The sequence below is a fragment of the Cricetulus griseus genome, chromosome X (genome assembly GCF_003668045.3).
Source record: "Cricetulus griseus strain 17A/GY chromosome X, alternate assembly CriGri-PICRH-1.0, whole genome shotgun sequence".
NCBI lineage: Eukaryota > Metazoa > Chordata > Mammalia > Rodentia > Cricetidae > Cricetulus > Cricetulus griseus.
The window spans coordinates 4,225,220-4,246,267 of NC_048604.1; the positions used below are offsets into that span (position 1 = coordinate 4,225,220).

General features: G+C 39.8%; 1 protein-coding gene across 1 annotated transcript in view; it reads right to left on the reverse strand.

Moving 5' to 3' along the window:
- Nucleotides 1–21,048, reverse strand: part of Mtmr1 (myotubularin related protein 1) — a 67,976-nt gene that overhangs the window by 5,958 nt on the left and 40,970 nt on the right. The window contains 5 exon segments of the mRNA XM_027432237.2: nucleotides 937–1,113; nucleotides 4,031–4,144; nucleotides 8,122–8,214; nucleotides 15,186–15,392; nucleotides 16,541–16,726. Coding sequence (XP_027288038.1) covers nucleotides 937–1,113; nucleotides 4,031–4,144; nucleotides 8,122–8,214; nucleotides 15,186–15,392; nucleotides 16,541–16,726 — 777 coding nt within the window.

A 21,048-nucleotide genomic window follows, 5' to 3' on the forward strand; every position in this document is an offset into this window, starting at 1 on the left:
GCTTGTTTGACTGGCTTCTGTTGTGTACTGCACATTTTTTAATTTCAAAAAATGTTACGTTACTGTGAAGTAATGTAGCAGGGTGGGAAACTTTACTCCTCGTTCACGCTGTACCTACTCTACAACTCATCACATACCCTCTTCCTATTATAAGTCAACCTCAGTGCATTTGCCACAGGCCTTCACTACCTCCATATGTACACTAGCAGAGGTGTTGGGAGCCAAATCTCAGGGCTGGGCATGAGATCCTAGGCCATGCTTGGCAGGCCACATAGTTAACCTTTACCTAGCAGCTCCTTAGAACCTCAGCTCAAGAAAATAAACAACTTAAGCCAGTCCTCCACCCACAGGCTCAGTCACCTACGCAACCCTTCCTGGACCTCTTACTCATCAACTCTTTACCCTGCCAAACATCCTCTTTGTGACTTCCTAATATCCTGCTTATACCAACACCTGGTGCACAAACAATCCATTCTACCCCTCCCCATATCCTGACTATATAAGCTAGCCTGAGAAAAGTAAAGTTTACCACTTGATCAGAATCCTGTCTTGTGGTCGTTCTTTCTGCATCTTTTGTCCCCATTCCCTATCCCTGACTCTCTTGCCCCAGGTTGACATCCTGCGGGTCGGGACACAGAGGGAGGTACTGTGCTGTCCACAATACCTCCCAGCAATTTATAAGATTCAGTACCAAACACAGCAAGAGATAATACTCTACCATTTTGTCAGTAGAAGGCAGACATGTAAGAGTTTGAACTCTAAGTCAACAAGTAGTATCGTGGTTGGTATGTGGGAGGAACCTTCTGGAATGGGAACACAAAAGATGGAACCTTCTTGACCTCAATATAACAGTATTTACTAAACATACATTTTTATGTCACCAACTTCATTTGGAAAGAAAGACATACTCTTCTGAAAAGAAGAACAGAAAATTACCTGTGGTCTCATCCGTGGATTCCATCGTACATAATAATTTACCCACAATTCCAAGTGACTCATACTAGCAACAGGATATAACACATGGTTCTCATAATTCACAAAGAAGGGATTTGAAAATTCATCTAGCTGGCTATTGATGTAAGACCATAAAGATATAGTCTTTGTATATATATCCTGAAAAAGAAAAAAAGCAGTACATTGAAATAAGCTTTTCTCCACAGCCTCCAGGATTAGTATTTCATAAAGGGAAGAATTTGGATAACTAAATGAATTCAAACACTGAAAAAATCTATGCACATTTACTAAGGCCCACCCCTCTGGCTCTGCACAGCCTCATGCTACATACGACATGTGTGCTTTCCCAGGAAAATAGTGTTGAAGTTAGGCGACATCAGGTAACTGTATCTGTGAGAAGGTGGGATAAGAACTTTCTAGCATCTACAAGATAAGCAGACTCATCAGTAATAAATGCATACTTTATTCTGGATTCATATTTGTTTTTGTGACTCTTCAGAAATGTTGGTCGAATTTGCATTTAGGATGCCCTGCAATGGCATAGCTATCTGCAGAAAAACACCAGGGCGGCAGACTGGAAAAGCTTCATATTTCCATCACATTTATATCTCCCTCTCAATTTTACAGTATACACTTTAGAAATGTTTTAACAATTAGATTTGTTCATCCGAATAAACACCCAAATGTCTGGTTACAATGGGGCAGATAATCATTAAACATTGGATTAAAAGGTAAAAAAAGTCACACAAATAAAAAATAAAACCAAGTAAATGTTCTACATTTCTGTAGCTCATGGGACTGCCTACTTTCTATGAGGTCTATTTTCACAGGATCTGTAAACCTACAGGATTCTCATAGAATTATGAGTACTTCATTATTTACATATGGCATTTATAAAAGAAACATTACTAAAAAGTCAAAGGATTCAGCGTGGCCAAAGCAATCTTGAAAAAGGAAGATGTGGGAAGACTCATGCTTATTTTAAGGTTATAATAATTAATACCTGTGTTGCTAGTATAAAAACAGACATGTAGTCAATGGAATAGAATGGAGTGCAGAAATTAATTTGTGTAACATTTACAGTCAGCTAATTTTTTGTTTGTCTTATTTTTTGAGACAGGATTTCTCTGTGTAGCCCTGTGGTCCCAGAACTCACTCTGTAGACCAGGCTTGAACATAGAGATCCACCTGCCTCTGCCTCCCAACTGCTGGGATTAAAGGCGTGCATTACCATACACAGCTTCATTCAACTGATTTTTCAACAAGAATAACAATACAATTCAATGGGGAAAACAAGTCTTTGCAAGAACCAGAACTGTGACAACTAGATAGCCAACATAAAGGAATAGAGTTGGACTTTTGTGAATGCTATCTACAAATAGGATCACAGACCTAAATGTAAAAGCTAAAACTGAAACATTTTCTGAAGAAAAACAGGATCAAATCTTGGTGGCCTTGGGTTGAACAATGTTTTCTTAGCTAGTCAAAGAACAAACAACATAAAAAATAAATCAGATGCTATCAAAGTTAAACACTTTTGTGCTTTGAAGTATACCATCAAGACAGTGAAAAACCCCATGGAATGAGAGAAAAAAGTTAATAAATCATATAAAAGTGACTTGTACATAAAAATGTAATAAGGAATTGAACAGTCAAGATTTTTTAAACACAAAAAAATAGTCAAAGAACTGAAGAGATGTTTTCCACAGAAAACAAATAAATGTCAAATGAGCATATGAGAAGATGCGTAATATCATTTATCATTAGGGAAATGTAAACAAAATAACTGTATCACACTACCTACTGGCATGTTTGTTTTGAGAGGAAAGATCATAAGTACTAGCAAATGTGGGGAGACTAACACCTGCAGAATGTTACTGCTAAGGATGTAAAATAGTGTAACTGCTTTGGAAAATATTCTGGGGGTTCTACAAAAGGTTAAACAGTCACTGCATGATCCAATAACTCTATTCTTAGGCACATACCCGTGAGAAAGGACAGCAAAGTGACAGAACTTGTATATGAACGTTCGTAGCAACATTATTCAAAAGAGCCACAAAAAGAAAAAAACTGAAATATCAATCAATGAATGAACATACAAAATGTGCTCTATTCACATAAAGGAATATTGCTTAACCATAAAAAGGAATATTCTGACATATGATGAACCTTGAAATTGTTACACTAGATAAAGTAGGTTACTCAAAAATATTCACATATTCTATGAGTCCTTTTATAAGAAATGTCCAGAATAGGCAGTTTAGTGGTTTCTAGTTGCTGTGGAAATGGGGAATAATTGCTAATAGTTATAGGATTTTCCAAGAGGGTTGCTAAAATATTTATGAAATTAAATATCAGATTTACTGAACTGTATACTTTGGATGAGTAAATTTTGTGTTATGTAATCTATGCTGAGCTATTTTTTAAAAAAATGAAGAATAAATCTTGTACTCCCTATTTTACAAAAGTTGGTAAAGATACAGTTCATAGATTTCATTCTGCTGTTGTGAATTTCCTTTGTTTTGCTTTGAACATCCTTATTGACATTAGATTCACATGCCATTATATTTACTATTTAATGCCCCTCTTTAAAAATTAAGATGTTAACAGAAGGGCTAGAGAGGTGGCTCAGCTGTTAAAAACACTTGACACTTAGAGAGGATCTGGGTTTGGTTCCATGCACCCATCTGGTTCCACATCCTGTCTAGAACTCCAGATCTATGGGGTCTGATGCTCTCTTCTGGCTCCCAATGGTACCATTCTTATATACATAAAATATAAATAAAATATTTTTAAAAAGTTAACAGGGTTCCATCAAATTGAGCTATGGAAGTATGGATTATGTCCTACACCTTAGAGAGCTGTGGGCTTGTTGGGTTCCTGCTTCTATAAGTTTTACACCTATGCTTAGACTGCTAAAGTCCTGGAAAAGCATGTAGGCCATCTCTCCTACTACTCTGCACCATTTACAAGCACCAGTGGGACTAGGAGCCAAGTCCTCATTCCATTCAGGTCCCCTTCTGGTAGACCTTACTAGGAAAGGTGCCTGAGCAATAGGGGGAGCAAATACACATACCTCTTTGATGCGCTGTTGCTCACAGTTGCACAAAAAGGTTCCAAAAAGACAGCTATAGAGGTGATCCAAAATTGTAATCAAGAATAATTCGTTAAACTCAAATGCTGAGGGGAACTTAAATGAAGAGGAAAAAAATAAAGTTTAGTCTTGAAGTCTAATTTATAAAACAAAATCATATCACTTATTTGTGAGAGAATAAGACAGACTACCATATGGAATACGGTCAGATTAAAAAGCAAACAGTACATGCAAAATTCAACTAATTGAGAATTTCAAGTCCAAGATGATATATCTTGTTAAGAAACAACTATAGCCAACAAAATTTGTTGTGCTCTTCAATACCTTCCCCCTCAAAAAAAAAAAAAAAAAAAAAAAAAAAAAAAAAAAAAAAAAAAAAACTAGGTAGCTTCCAGTTTCTCACATGGTAGAACAAAGCCCAGAGTTATCCTTCTGCCAGAAAGAACTAGAAAGCTGGATAAAATACACAAAACAAAAGTCTTTAGATACTGGCAGTATGCAACATGGAACTGTGGTCAATGAAGAAAGCACTGTTATTGGACCTGCTTTCTGCCTGGAGGTACACTGTAGGCCACAGAGTGAGGAGGAGCTCTCCAGGTTCAACATTTATCAAAAGGGATTCAAGAGGAACATAATATGTAACTAGCTTTATATGTATTAGAGACTAGTCATACTTAAGAACTCTCCCACAGATAAAACTCCCTGAACTCATACTTCCAAATCATCACCAATATGCAAACAAACTGAATTTAGTAGTATATAAAAAGGGTAACATTATATGACAAACTCTGGTTTATCCTAGGAATACAAAGCTGGTTCAACAGTGTAAATCACTGTTACAAAAAAAAATCCAATTACTACAATTAGTCATTTTAACAGATTAAAGAGATAAACCACATGGCCACCTCAATTGTTTTAGGCAGTGAATAATATCGTTTTTCAGAATTTCATTGAAGATTATTAGCACTTGCTAACAGGTTCCAGCCAGTAACAATCATTTAGCAACCATGAGACATCTGGAAATAATAACTATCTCATCAGCAAGCCTGTACTGAGTGCCTGCCATATGACAGAGTTCTAATTTATATCACTGAAATATACTCTGTTGAATGAAGCATAAGAACCTAGAACAAAAGCAAATAAACAGAAGTAATTATATTTACATCAAGTCAGTTTACACTAAAGACCTATTCTTGGGCAGGGATCAGGTATTGTAGTTATGAAACACTTGTCTAGAATGTGCAAGGCTCCAGATTCAATCCCCAGCACTGCAAAAGCAAACAAATTCTATTATTCAGTCAGAGTGATGCTTGCATACTACCATGTCTAATCTTGACATCTCTTGCATGACAACCACTGACACACATGTTTCCTAACTGTTGGTAAGCTAGTACGTAGGATAGTAGCCTGAGCCAACGGAGACACTGAATATTTATACCTAGTCTAGAAGTCTATATTCTGGATATGAAAGTGTGGGTGGATGTGTTCTCAAAGCTTTAGTGTGGCCAACTGGGTGCCAGGTATGGAAGGACAAAAGCAGGCTAGGCTCAGTTCAAGCATGATAGCATTCATGAAAACCAGAAGCCCAGGTTCCATCTATCCTACTGGGTGGCTGAGTCAAGATGGCAATTTCTCAAAAAGCACTGTTGCAGTAAATAAGTCAGGACACAGTCTAGTAGGGATAGTGGTAGTGCCAGGGAATTGCAAACAAAAGATTAAGTTTCTATAAGCTGTAGTTTGTCTTCTTGTCATTATCCAGAGACTATTATAATTTACCTAAAATGTAGTCTCAAAAATCCATCATAATGTACACTGAAATTCTATACTTTTTGAGGAACAAAAGAATCAAGGGTTATCCCAAAGTGTAAATGTTCCTTTAAACTACAGATGCTATGGAAAGTTTCTGAGATGCTAAAGAATCCCTCAAGCATTTTCTCTATTTCCTTTTATAGTAGTTTGTCTACATAAAAAACAGCTCATTGTATTCTGAATTTTTTCTGATTTTTATACTGACTGAACTCAATTTGCAGTAGGCAAATGAAAAAATGAGCAAATCATGTTACATGGATACATATTTTACTAGCTTATAACATATAAAATAATTTGGTGATTATAGTTAAAGACTCATCACTTATCTCTTATCCTCAGGTACCAATGTTATTTTAAGGAAAATTATACATATTCACATTTAATGAACAAAATTAGAGAGTTGTGAGAGGCCCATGAACTATTCTATTCAAACCCCCTATTTTCTTTCTTAAAAACCAATAAGCAGCACAAAGTAACAGTTTAGAGGTAAAGATAAGCACTAATCAGTATGAGGAATGCAGATCAATTTGAAAGAACAGATATACATTTGCATGCCAATGTGCATGTTCAGAAGCATTTGGGGAAAATGAGCTAGTTGATATCCATTAGATGGTTATCACATTTTTTGCATTTAATTTTTCTAAAATGTGTTTCATGCCTTCTTTTCTTGAATGTAACAACCACTGAGTATTGTCATTGGTAGGGTACCATAAAGAGAAGGGCTTCCAATCAACCTCTAGGCCTTCTCAGCCTGTCTTTTCTGTTACCTTTCACTTGGGCATGCTCCCCTCAGACCTACTTTTAATCCTTTATAATATGGAACTCAGTTAACATAAGACCCCTGTCAGCTTGCTGATGCTAAGTCTAAAGGTAAGAGCCTGTTGCAAGAAATGGCTTGTAAGATCTATTCCAAATCTGTTCCCCTTGTTTCTCACTTTTGAAAGGTAGGTCTGTATCCTAGACCCTTGCCACAGTCTTTGAACTCATAGCATCAAAAAGGCAGCTCTGCAAACTTCAGCATACAGTCACTGACTCACATTCTGGTATTTTAATAAGAACCCAAGGGGATTCATGTGGTGGTTCAAATTCCAGCCTGGCTGGTCTAGCACTGTGACATCAGAGGAGCCTGGGGGCTTGGGAACCTCAGAGTGTTGGCTCTAGCCTTCGAGGTCTGTAGTGGGCCTAGACCTGGAATGGCCACCAAGTTCCCAGGGGATGCTGCTGAGAATCAGTCTATACTGTGATGGGGAGGGCAGCAGGGGCAATGCACTTGTTCCTAACATTTTCTCATCCCAACACACTTCTACCAGTAATAGTAGTCCACAGTGAGCAAACAATGATGGTAATTCATAGCGTTCCACAGTGAGGAGATAAATGTCCTCTGAGAAGTTTGAAAAGGCTTTCAGAAGCATCAAATATGAACATCACAGAATTTGGAGGAGCCCTGAAGATGGCCAGGAGTTTTTCACAGATGCATAGGAAGGATGGCACCCAGGCCCTGGTTCTCAGTCTCCAACTTACTCAGACTCAAGTCAGGCTGAACAACATACACTGGGGAAAACTGTGCTGCCTCTTCTCTCCATCTTTCTGGGACCAAGTTCATGTCTCTGGTACAGTCTCCTATCCCAAGGCTAAGACTCCAAACTCAGACTTGGATGTTAGAGACTAGGGAATATCTCAGTGTACCTTATTTAAAGCAAACCTGCAGGGCCTGACTAACTCAGGGAAGGAAGAACCCTGTATGTTCCCTTGCTTACCAGAGACCTGTTCAATGGAGTTAGGAAGATAAAATAAGTTATGATGAAAAGCTCCTGAGCTTCCTGTTACTGGCTCTTAGACACACATTTTTCTCAGTGACTCTGGTGTGTGAAGGGCTATGTGAGCAAAATCTGAGGATTCTCAGATGCCCTAGACTGCCTCATTAACTAGAAACTCTAAGGTGGGACGAAATCTTGGAGTAAGTGCACAGCAGAGGACTAACAGAAGGGAAAAGGTAGAAACAGAATTAACTGTGGAGTTGGGCCTTGATTTGCACAGTAGTGGATAAGAGGAATGACTAAAACCACTGGCAGAAGAAAACTCTTTATACTTTTCTACTTACATCTTTAAGTGAATGAGAATCAAACTATATAGAGTAATAGAAGGGGCCATTTTTAACACACACAATCATTTTGAATGAAACAACAATGGAAATTTAATTTTCAACCATGAGATATATTTGAATCAGGCTATAATAGGTTGGAAATACACTTGAAATCTCTTACCTGTCTTGTCATCTGCCAAACACAATCAATAAACTGAAGAAATATAGGTGATCGGTCAGCATCTGCATGGTTGTCATCACCATGGCCCACTCTCTGGAAAAAAGCAAAAGAGTGTGTGTGTGTGTGTGTGTGTGTGTGTGTGTGTGTGTGTGTTCCTTTCAAAAGTCAATTTTCCCAGTCATGACTCATCATGCCCATGAGAATTCCTGCTCATCATGGGCACTCAAAATTGTTTGCAAGGAAGATGAATTAGAACACTGGAGCATAATGATACATAGTATGAAAATTGACACAACAAAATGCATTACTTTGTATGACTTAAAAAACAAATGTATATAATTAAAAAGAAGAGTTAATCGAACTGAATGAATTTTCATTTCTTTTAGGAATCAACATTTCAGTTTACTCCATGTTTACATGGTGATGTTTCTATAATTTTACTTTAATATAGTTGATACCAAGAAAGATGGACAACTGGCTATCGAATCTTGCAGTTCAAATCATGGGATCAAGGGCCACAAATAGACCAATGTAGAAGACCTAATCAGGAGTTTATAAATAGGACATAGTTCAGAAATATCAGGAAGAGGGTTAATAAGATGGCTCAGTGTGGAAAGAGCTTGCTGCTCAAGCATAAGACCTGAAGTTAGGCCCCAACCATTCATGCAAAAGCTGGGTATGGTGGCACATGCCTGAAACCTCAATAGTGGGTGGCACAGACAGGAAGAGCCTTGATGGCCAATCTAGGCTAAATGGTGAAGTACCTGTTCAGTGAGAAACCTGTCTCAAAGGTGGAAAGTGATAGACAATCCTGATGTTAACCTCTGGCCTCTACAAATCCACACATATGAACACAACATACATACACATACAAATAACAAGAGATGTCAGTAAGTCTGAGAATAAAAGCATTGGTTAAGACCCTATAAATGCTATCCAGTTTTTACATGAATTGGAGAACCCAAGATCTCACTCTTGAAATGGTAATTGGACAGAGTCCTTCCTCAAGCAAGTCCAGGACCACATTTCATGCCTTTGGTAGTTTATATCAATGCATTGATATTCAAAAGCGACATTCCTGATCACATAAAGAGATTTGCCAGAAGCACTGAAAGTTCAATGAATAAAAAGATATCCACAATAACACTTTTGAGCATATACCCAAAGGAGGCACACACACACCACCAGGACGTTTGCTTAACTATGTTCATAGCCACATTATTTGTATAGTCAGAACCTGGAAAAAATCTAGATGTCCCTCAGCAGAAGAATGGATAAAGAAAATGTGGCACACTTACACAATGGAGTACTACTCAGTGGTAAGTAACATGACATCTATAAAATGGTCAGAACTAGAAAAAAAACATCCCGAGTAAGGTAACCCAGATCCAGAAAGACAAATATAGTATGCACTCACTCATAAGTGAATACCAGACATAAAGCAAAGTATAACCAGTCTACAAACCACAACCCTAGAAAATCTAGATCCCCCTTCCAGAAACAAATGGAAGCAGATGCAGAGATCTATAACTAACCATTGGACTGACCTCCCAAAATACAATCCAAGTGAGGGAGGAGTAATAATATGAACAAAGGAGTCAAGACCATGATGGGGAAACCCACAGAACTGGCTGACCAGAGCTAGTAAGAGATCACTGACTCTACTTGCTCAATTGACGAACTAGCATAGGACTGAACTAGGCCCCTAAACACAGATGACAATGGTGTGGCTTAGGTGATATATGAGGCCACTGGCAGTGGACCAAGGTCTAACTATAATGCATAAACTGACTTTCAAGAGCCCATTCTCTATGGAGAGATACCTTGCTCAACCTAGACATGGGAGTGGGGTGTGCCTTGGTCCTGCCTCAAGGAGGTGATGGGACAGACTTTGTTGACATCCTAGGGGAGGCCTTACCCTCTCTGATGAGTGGATGGGAGGTGGGATGGGGGAAGGAGGGGACAGTAGGAGGAAAGGATGAGGGGGAACTGGGATTGGAATGTAAAAAATAAATTATAAATAAAAAGACATCCACAGAGTGAGCATTCTAAAAGAATATTCAAATGAGCAAGAAGATGAGAAAGGAATGATTATGAAGTAGAGTATCCAATCCCCACATAGAGAGCTTGAAAAATAATGAAACTGCCACCTGGAAAAACATAAAAACAAGAAAATGACTAAGTAATGTCAGCTTCTAACAACCAAGAGGAGTTGGAGGGAGGTAGGGAGAAATGGACAAAAGCAAAACACATGTGTGCATGTATAATAATTTGAAAGAATAAAATACAAAATTATTTTTAAAAAATCTCAGAGATGCCATGCATAGTAGCACATGCCTTTAATCAGAGCACCTGGGAAGAAGAGGCAGGTGCGTCTCTGTAAGTTTGAGGCCAGCCTGGTCTACAGAGTGAGTTCCAGGTCAGACAGGAATGCACAGTGAGACCCGGTCTCAAAGGACTACACATACACACATACACACATACACACACAAAACAATAACAAAAACCTCTTAAAGCACCCAGGAGGAAGAGGCAGGTAGATCTCTGTGAGTTTGAGGCCAACCTGGTCTACATAGTTGAAGTGTTTATCTAATTATTCTTCATCAAAACTTGGGAGTCAGATACTGGGGTAAGAACCTGAATGACCAGAGAATCAGTAGAGAAGTGACCTTCTCCATCCCTCCCTGCCTCCCTCCTTCCTCTTTCTCATACCTTGATCTAAAAATTATCAAGACCCTACACTTCCTGTTGGAGACCAGGAAAATTCCATTAGGAAATTTCCAGTGGTTCCAGTAAGTGGGAGCTCCTGGTCTGCATTGAATTGCAGATGTTAGCTGATTTGCTATTGAGTAGCATGGCCTCAGTGGGGAATGTCCCCTAGTTTGCATCTCCACAGGACTAAGCATTTGAATAGGCCTGTACCAGGGCAGAGGGCTAGGTGTATAAGGAACAAGTGAAGACACAGATAGAGTTAAGGATCTAGCAGAGAGGGGTTGACTAGAGGAGAGGGAAATGGCTTCAGAGTCAGGGAAGTATGGTTAGGATGAAGGGACCAGTTCCCCATTTCAGCAGCCATAACAGCCGAACACATACTTGCCTGGCCTTGCCTTGGTCACTAGGAGGTCAGATGCCTGCCTGGTGGCAAGGAACCAATCAGAAGTTAGCTGGTGGAGCTATGCTTCACGGTTCTGGGTGTGCTTTAAGGACAAGTGCACAGCAATGATTCACAGAGCATAGCAACCACCCTGGGAGGGCCTATGGGCCATAACAACCAGTTGACCAATCAACACAGGGCAAACCCTCCAAGCCTAGAGGCACACCAATCCTGAGCCTGGGTGTACCCCTAGACACTCCCCTTACACTGCCCCATAAGATCTCTATGCAGACACTTCGAAGGGTCTTTCCCAGCCACCTGCCATGGTGGATGGGTGAAAGACCCGAGCTAATGTGGGGTTAGCTCTTTAAACAACTACAATAAAGCCTCATGCAGTTTGCATCAAGCTTTCGACTCCACCTGGTGATTGGGGTGACCGGGGTCCTGGGCTGAGATCCTGGGGGCCTGAGTTCCCGGGGGTCTTTCAACGAAACAGCCTGGAAGATGCTGAATAAACAAGAGAATCCAGTTTTGCAGCATAGAACTGAGAGCTCTCTAAAGATGACAAGATGCCTGTGTTTGGTCTTTATCGATGTTGGGTTACTAGGAATTCCCAAGTCCACGCTCCCCCACTCAGGTCAACCTCATGGCTACAGTGGCCTGAGGCAGAGACATGGCAGGCCACGACAACTTCCTCCAAAACCTCTATGGTTAACTTTGGTCAGCTAGTAGCTTCCACCCTCTGATTCAAAGCAAATTTTTATTGGCAGTCTTGGGAGCATCAGAATGCAATCAAAATACCACATAACACATAGTGAGTTTCGGGCCAGACAGGGCTGCATAGTAAGACCCCATCTCAAAGGACCCCACATCTCAAAAGACCTCTTAGAGTATATTACCTTATTTTCATTAGGTGGGGGTAGGTGTTTAGTTTTGTTGTGGTGGCGATTGTTTTGGGAGACTTTTTATTTTACTTTAAAAGTTTATCAATTTTAATTTATGTGCATTATGTATATGAGGCCAGAGGCTATTGCATTCCCTGGACCCAGAGGTCCAAGTGGTCATGAACTGCTGGGCACTGAACTCAAGTCCTCTGTAAGAGCTGCAAGTACTCTTAACCACTGAGCAACACTTCCAGCCCTTCTTTTAGATTTTAAATTATGATAAAAAATGCAACATAAATGGGACCAATGGTAGCATCCTTAAATATACACTTCAATGGCATCAATCATCTTGCTTTATAATCATTAACACTATTAATTCCAAAACTTTCATCTCCTCAAATTGAAACTCTGTCCCTCTTAATATAGTAACTGGCCACACGATAGCACCAAATTCCTGGCAACAAGCATATTACTTTGTAGTAGTCTACTTGGTGTGATAGAAAATATACAGTATTTATCATTTTCTGTCTGGCTTATTCCATTCAACATAATGTCTTGAAGGTTTATCGACATTGTAGCATATGTTAGAATTTCCGCATGTTTTAAGGCAAGTACCTTTACCCTCTGAGCCAACTCTCCATCCCTCATTATTTTCTTTTTAATAATTATTAACCTCCTCTGGTGTAGGTTATCCTGCCTGTCCCTCAGAATTCTGGACCATTTAATAGGATGTGGAAGAGGCGCATCCTTGGCAAACCACCTAGGATACCAAGACAACAGAGGCATAGTGCCTGGGTATAAGGATTCATTAATTTGTAGTGTAGTCAAGAGGGTAAAGACCTATAAATTACAAGGGAATACATTATTGCAAGGGCTTTTTCATGTGCATTGGGTATAGACAGAAAGAAAGGAGAGAACAATCTTAGGATGAGGCTGAGGAAAGTATAAGGGAGTAAATTCACATATGATGCAGTCATGATGGAGGTCTCATTTAGATAAAATTTGAATGGCAGAGAGACACCTGCTCCCTAATATATCCATGAATCAGTGAGAAGGATCGAGGAGCACTTGGAGAACTGTAAGTGTGTGGTCAGGGCTCACACTCAGGGGATGAGTGAAGAGGAGGAAATTGAAATGGGAGACTAGAGACTTGAGCTAGGGAAAGATACATTGAGTGTTACACTGAGTTCATAATGGGCAGTGACAACATTAGGCAAGTTTCTCCATTTTGTTACAGGGGGATGACAGGAAGCAAAGAGACGGGCTTCACAAAAGCTACTTGGGAGACTTCCTGAAAGATATGAATATACCAAAATTAAGGGAGAACCAGTGGGAATATAAAGGGGAATAATAGATCTGAAGATGGGTTCAAAGTTTCGGCACTGGCTGAAATCATTAAGAGATTAAGCATACAGAAAAAAGGAATAATCCTAGGGCTGAACACTAGAGTACCATAATGAGGTTGGAGAGATGTAGGGCCCAAACTAGAAAAAAAAGCAAATGATTGTAGAGCCACAGCCTAGTGGGAAAAAAAGCACTTCAAAAAAAAGGAGAGAACAACACAAATGCTCGGGAAAGTAAGGAAAGGGTTTGGTAAAGTGGCTGTGATAAGACCAGTTGTGTGGATGAGTATGAGAAGGAAGCCCAGCTGAAGTGGGATCAAGACAGACAAGAAGGAGAAAGGCAGTGGTAAATATGTATGCATAAAATAGTTCTGATGAGTATTCTAATAAAGGAAGACATAATTGCAATAATAGCTGGAAGATATCATGAAATCAAAAAGGTTTTACTTTAGGGTATAACAGCATATTTATATAGCAATGGGAACAGAGGCAGGATAGAAAGAAGGCAGCTAGAAAGTTCTATGATAATGTGCAAGAAATAGGAGCAGACAAGAAAAGGTACTAGAATGAGGAACTTGGAGGTTTATTCATGGAAACTACAAGTAATGTACTTGTTGCAGACCTGAAGCCCTATTCACATACTGACTCAGCCTTGTGACTTTAGGTAGATAACTCACATCCTAGAAACCAAGAAGAGAGACTTCAGGAGAAACCCACCCTAATGGAACTTGATTTTGGACTTCTAGCTTCCATAACAGTGAGAAAATATATGTTTGTGGTTTATGTTACCCAGTCTATGGTACTTTGTTATGGAAAAACCTGTATATTCACACAGAATTAACCAATTGTAGCTACCTCATGAGACTGTATAGAGGCAGATTGGGAGACTGGGAGCTGAAGGAAAGGGAAATAGTGCACTGATTAATGTATATAGGGCTTCCATTTGGGGTGACAAATAGGTTTGGGTGATGGGGAATGCCCTTCTGTGTATGTTTATCTTATTGCTTGTTGAACAAAGCACTCTTGGCCAATAGGGGAGCAAGTTAGGTGGGACTAGGAGTCGAGGAAGATTCTGGGAAATGTAGGAAAATGAAGTCTTGTGACACAAGCAGGAAGTGACATAGCAGGCAGACTCATATATAAGCAGGGACAAACAGGAAGTTGTCCCTTTTCTCTTGTTCTTCATCCTGCTCTCTGCTCTAGAGCTGCAATGTGATCTCCGCAAGAGAAGACGCCTGCTTCTGGTGTCCGTTAAGTTTTATAAAGTATATAGATTATGATTATGGTTGATAATTAAGATAGAGATAGCATATGAGAAATCCTAGTCATTGGCCAAGCAGCATTTGTACCTAATATAAGTCTCTGTGTGTTACTTGGGACCTTAACATGGCAGCAGGCGGAACTCAGGCAGCCTGGCAGAAAGCACTAACCTGGCAGCAGGGCTTGGGAGGCTTGGCGGAAAGATTTATCGTTACATTTGGGGACTAGGAAGAAGTAACGGTTACAAAGCATTGTGAATGTAGTATAGGACACTGTATTGAGCTCTTTAAAGTGGATCTGATGTCATTTTAAAAGAAAGGTGTAACTATCAGGAACATACAGTGTGGAGGACCTTGGTATTTTATTATGGAAATTTAGGCCACAAAGAAAAGGCTGTTCATGTGTGTAAATATATGTTAGCAAATGCCAGGTACATGTAAATGAGATAGCCAAAACAGTTACACATAAAGCAGATGAACCTACCAGTGCAAACCTGTGTCCAAAGCTTATCCACTCCTTTTCTATGAGAGACTCAAAGCCTTTAATGCTTCGATAATAACTGTCCAGCATCAGCATTGCCAGAGATGTGAGCTGGGATGTGCGGTCCCACCCATCGCTGCAGTGGATCACCACAGACGTTTTCCCAGATTCTATCTTATCAGCGATTCTTACTGCCCCAGCAAGCAGCACCTTCAGAAAAGAAGATAAAATAGACAAGGCTACATTAAGTATTAATCTCTGTGGAAGAGAATTCTGTGAAAAAGTTTCAATGTTCTGGCCTATAGACCATATAAAAATGCCATCTAGGGCTGAGGCACTACCTCAGTGAGGCCCTAGGCTCTGACCCCAGTAACCCAAACAAAACAAAACACAAAGCAAATAAACAACTATAAATTAATTAAGAAGCACTAGGAAGTGTTAGTGTCATGTTTTTTGGTATTTCAATACAGGGTTTCTCTATGTAGCACTAGCTGTTCTGGAACTAGCTCTTGTAGACCAGGGTAGACTTGAACTCACAGATTTCCATCAGCCTCTGCCTCCCCAGTACTGGGATTAAAGGTGTGCACCACCACCACCCAGCTAGCATCATGTTTTTTTTAAACTATGAAAAACCATCGAAATACATGGGGTCCTTTGTTGAAGAGTCACAAGGTTGTGTTACAAAACCTGGCTTACTAGGCATGGTGTGCACCTGTAATCCCAGCATTTGGGAGGCAAGTTCAGACTAGTCTGGTTTATGTAATGAGTTTAAAGCCAGCTCAGGCTACATGGAAACTTGTCATTAAAAAACAAAGAAACTTGGGGCTGGAAAGATGGCACAGCAGTTAAAAGTGCATACTGTTCTTTCAGTGTTTAGTTCCTGGAACTTAAGTCAGGTAGCTCCAAAACACCTGTAAATCCACCTTCAGGGGATCCACTACAGTCTTCTGGCCTCTGCAGGCAGATGCTCACATGTGCATATACCAAGCCCCACATATAAATATAATTAAAAATAAGACCAAATGTTTTAAAAAAAAAAACAAGGAAGGAGGTAGAGTTGGGAAGATAAGAAGATCAAGAGAACTTCACTAAACAGCAAATTAGGAGGCTAGACTGGGTTAGCTGAGACACTGTCTCAAAGTTAATTATTTATTAATTGATAATTAAAAACATGAATTTTTGTCAGAAAAGCTCTCCACAAAGACCATAGTCCAACTGTTTCCAAGAGGAATGTTTAAAAGCTCTCATACACAGACAGCCAAGATGCATTAATCTCTGGTGTTGACAAACTACTCAGAAATATTTATGACAGATGTTAGATATCTGATTCTATAACTAAATAAAAGATTGAACTTTACCCTTATATATTCCAGCCAATGTGTCCCATCCACATTGGATAGCCACCGTGACTCATCAATGGAAGGGTACACAATCTCCTTTAATTTACGAAGTGATTCCCTCATCACATGAATATTGTGGATCTCCAAAAACACCAGTTCTGCATTGGGGTAAGCACTTTCACTTTCATATCCTCCACCCTTTGCCTATAAGAAAGCAAAAGACAAGTGTCACTTTTTCTGAAATTAACTTTTCTACTGTTTCTACTATAACCAGCTATAAACCACTAAGAAACACTAAAGTCCTATACCCTTGTATGATTGCCCTAGAATTGCCAGACTACAACAAGATACCATGAATGGGCAGCACAAAAAACATAAATGCATCTTCTCATGGCAGTGCACCACCACCACCACATTTAAGTTCTCAAGACCAGGAGGCTGGAATACATGTGCCACAGGGTCAGACTCCCTTAGAAGCCTCTAGAAGAATGTGCTACTTACTTTTCTAATTGCGGTGACAAATATCTGGCAAAAGTACTTAAAGAAGTAAAGTGGTGGTGGCCACAGGTGCTACATGAGTGTGGAGGACTTAGTCTGGGGTCTGAGATAGGCTCACTCTCTTGTGACAGTTTATGCTGGAGAGGATGTGGAGAAAGGGGAACATTCCTCCACTGCTGGAGGGAGTGCCAACTTGTATAGCCACTTTGGACATCAGTATGGCGACTCCTCAGGAAAATGGGAATGAGTCGACCACAAGATCCAGCAATTACGCTCTTAGGCATATACCCAAAAGATGCACATTCATACAACAAGGACATCTGTTCAATGATATTCACAGCACCGCTATTTGCAACAGCTAGAACCTGGAAGCAATCTAGATGCCCTTAACTGAAGAATGGATAGAGAAAATGTGGTACATTTACACAACGGAGTACTACTCAGCAGAAAAAAAACAATGGAATCTTGAAATTTGCAGGAAAATGGATGGAACTAGAAGAAACCATTCTGAGCAAGGTAACCCCATCACAAAAAGACAAACATGGTATGTGCTCACTCATATGTGGATTTTAGACATAAAGTAAAGGACTACCAGCCTACAATCCATACTGCCAGAGAAGCCAGTAAACAAGGAGGACCCTAAGAGAGACATACATGGTCCCCTGGAGAAGGGGAAAGGGACAAGATTTCCTGAGCAAATTGGGAGCATGGGAGGAGGAGGGAGGGAGCTAGCAGAATGAGAAGGGGAGAAGAGGAGGGGTGAGGAGGACATGAGGGAACAGAAAGGTTGAGTCCAGGGAAGAATAGAAGAAAACAAGAAAGGAGATACCATAATAGAGGGAGATATTTTAGGTTTAAAGAGAAATCAGGCACTAGGGAAATGTCTGGAGATCTACAAAGATGACACCAGCTAACAATCTAAGCAACAGAGGAAAGGCTACCTCAAATGCCCTCCCCTGATAATGAGATTGATGAGTGATTTATATGCCATCCTAGAGTCTTCATCCTGCAGGTGGTGGAAGTAGAAGCAGACACCCACAACAAATCACTTTACTGAACTGGAATCAAGTTTCAGAGAAGAACGAGTGATGAGCAAAGGGGTCCAGACCAGGCTGATGAAACCCACAGAAACAGCTCACCTGAACAACGGGGAGCTATTGGTCCCCAGACTGATAGCTGGGAAACCAGCATGGGACTGATCAAGATCCCAGGAAGTGGGTTTCAGTGAGGAAACCTTGGAATTCTATGGGGCCTCCTGTAGTAGATCACTACTTATCCCTAGCATAGGTGTGGAATTTGGGAGCCCATTCCACATACAGGGATACTCCCTGAGCCAAGACACAGGGGGGTCAGCTTAGGCCCTATACCAAAGATATGATAGACTCTGATGCCCCCCTATGGAAGGCCTCATCCTCCTGGGGGAGCAGAAAGGATATGCGATAGGTAGGGTTTTAGTTGGGGAGGGTGGCAGGGGAGGAGGGGAGGGAGAGGGAACTGGGATTGACATGTGAAACAATCTTGTTTTTAACTCAAATAAAAAAATCTGCAAAAAAAAGAAACGAAAAGGGGGACATAACAAGGGCCACTGAGGAAATCCAGAGAATCATCAGGTCATACTTGGAAAACCTGTATGCCTTAAAATTTGAAAATCTAAAGGAAATGGACAATTTTCTGGATAGATTTCACTTCTGAAAATTAAATCAAGAACAGATAAGAAATTTAAATAGACCTATAACCCCTAATGAGATAGAAGCAGTCATGAAGTCTTCCAACCAAAAAAAGCCCAGGGCCAGATGACTTCAGTGCAGAATTCTACCAGAAATTCAAAGAACAGCTAATACCAATTCTCCTCAAAGCATTCCACACAATAGAAGCAGAAAGGTAATTGCCAAACTCTTTCAACGAGTCTGCAATAACCTTGGTACAGAAGCCACACAAAAACACACTAAGAAAGAGAACTACAGAACAATCTCCCTCATGAACTTTAATGCAAAATACTCAATAAAATACTGGTAAATCGAATCCAAGAACAGATCAGTGAAATCATCCACCATGATCAAGTAGGCTTCATCCCAGGGATGCAGTGATGGGTCAACATAGGAAAATCCATCAATGTAATCCATCATATAAACAAAGTGAGAAAGAAAAATCACATGATCATCTCACTAGATGCTGAAAAAGCCTTTGACAATATCCAACACCCCTTCATGATAAAGGTCTTGGAAGATCAGTAATAACAGGAACATATCTAAACATAATAAAAGCAATATAAAGCAAACCAATAACCAACATCAAATTAAATGGAGAGAAACTCAATAAGATTCCTCTAAAATCAGGAACAAGACAATGCTGTCCACTCTCTCCATACCTCTTCAATATTGCACTTCAAGTTCTAGCTAGAGCAATAAGAAACAAAAGGAGATCAAGGGGATACAAATTGGAAAAGAAGAGTCAAACATTCACTATTTGCAGATGACATAGTAGTTTATATACGTGACCCGAAAAACTCTACCAGGGAACTCCTACACCTGATAAACACCTTCAGCAAAGTACCAGGATACAAGATTAACTCAAAAAATCAGTAGCTCTACTATACACCGAAGGCAAATGGGCTGAGGATGAAACCAGAGAAACATCACCCTTTACAATAGCCACAAACAACATAAAACACCTTGGGGTAATGCTAACAAAACAAGTGAAAGACCTATATAGCAAGAACTTTTGAGTCTCTAAAGAAAGAAATTAAAGAAGACACCAGAAAATGGAAAGATCTCCCATGCTCTCGGATAGGTAGGATCAACATATTAAAAATGGCAATCTGGCCAAAAGCAATCTACAGATTCAATGCAATCCCCATCAAAATCCCAGCACAATTCTTCACAGATCTTGAAAGAAAAATTCTCAACTTTATATGCAAAAACAAAAGACCCAGGATAGCCAAAACAACCCTGTACAATATAGGAATGTCCATAGGCATCACAATCCCTGACTTCAAACTTTGTTATAGAGCTACAGTCCTGAAAACAGCTTGGTATTGGCATAAAAATAGACAGGGAAACAAATGGAATTGAATTGAAAACCCTGATATGGATCCATACACCTATTAACATCTGAGTTTTGACAAAGAAGCTAAAGTTATATAATGGAAAAAAGAAAACATCTTTAACAAATGGTGCTGGCATAACTGGATGTTGGCATGTAGAAAGACTGCAGATAGATCCATGACTATTCCCATGCACAAAACTTAAGTCCAAATGGATCAAAGACCTCAACAGTAATTCAGCCACACTAAACCTCTTAGAAGAGAACGTAGGTGGTACCCTCAAACAAATTGGTAAAGTAGACTGCTTCCTGAGCATAACACCAGTAGCACAGACACTGAGATGGACAATTAATAAATGGGACCTCCTGAAACTGAAAAGCTTCTTTAAGGCAAAGGACACATTCAAGAAAACAAAACTGTAGCTCACAGAATGCAAAAAGATATTCACCAACCCCATTTCTGACAGAGGGCTGATTTCCAAAATATACAAAGAACTCAAGAAGCTAGTCACCAAAACACCAAATAATCCAATTAAAAAGTAGAATAGAGAACTAAATAAAGAATTCTCAATAGAGGAATCTAAAATGGCTGGAAGACACATAAGAAAGTGCTCAATATCCTTAGCCATCAGGGAAATGCAAATCAGAACAACTCTGAAATATCATCTTACACCAGCCAGAATGACTAAAATCAAAAACACCAATGACAGTTTATGCTGGAGAGGATGTGGAGAAAGGGGAACACTCCTTCACTACTGGTGGGAGTGCCAGCTTGTACAGCCACTTTGGAAATCAGTATGGCTGTTCCTCAGGAAAACGGGAATCAGTCTACCAGAAGATCCAGCAATTCCACTCTTAGGCATATACCCAAAAGATGCACATTCATACAATAAGGACATCTATTCAACCATGTTCATAGCAGCACTATTTGTTATAGCCAGAACCTGGAAGCAACCTTGATGTCCCTTAACTGAAGAATGGATGGA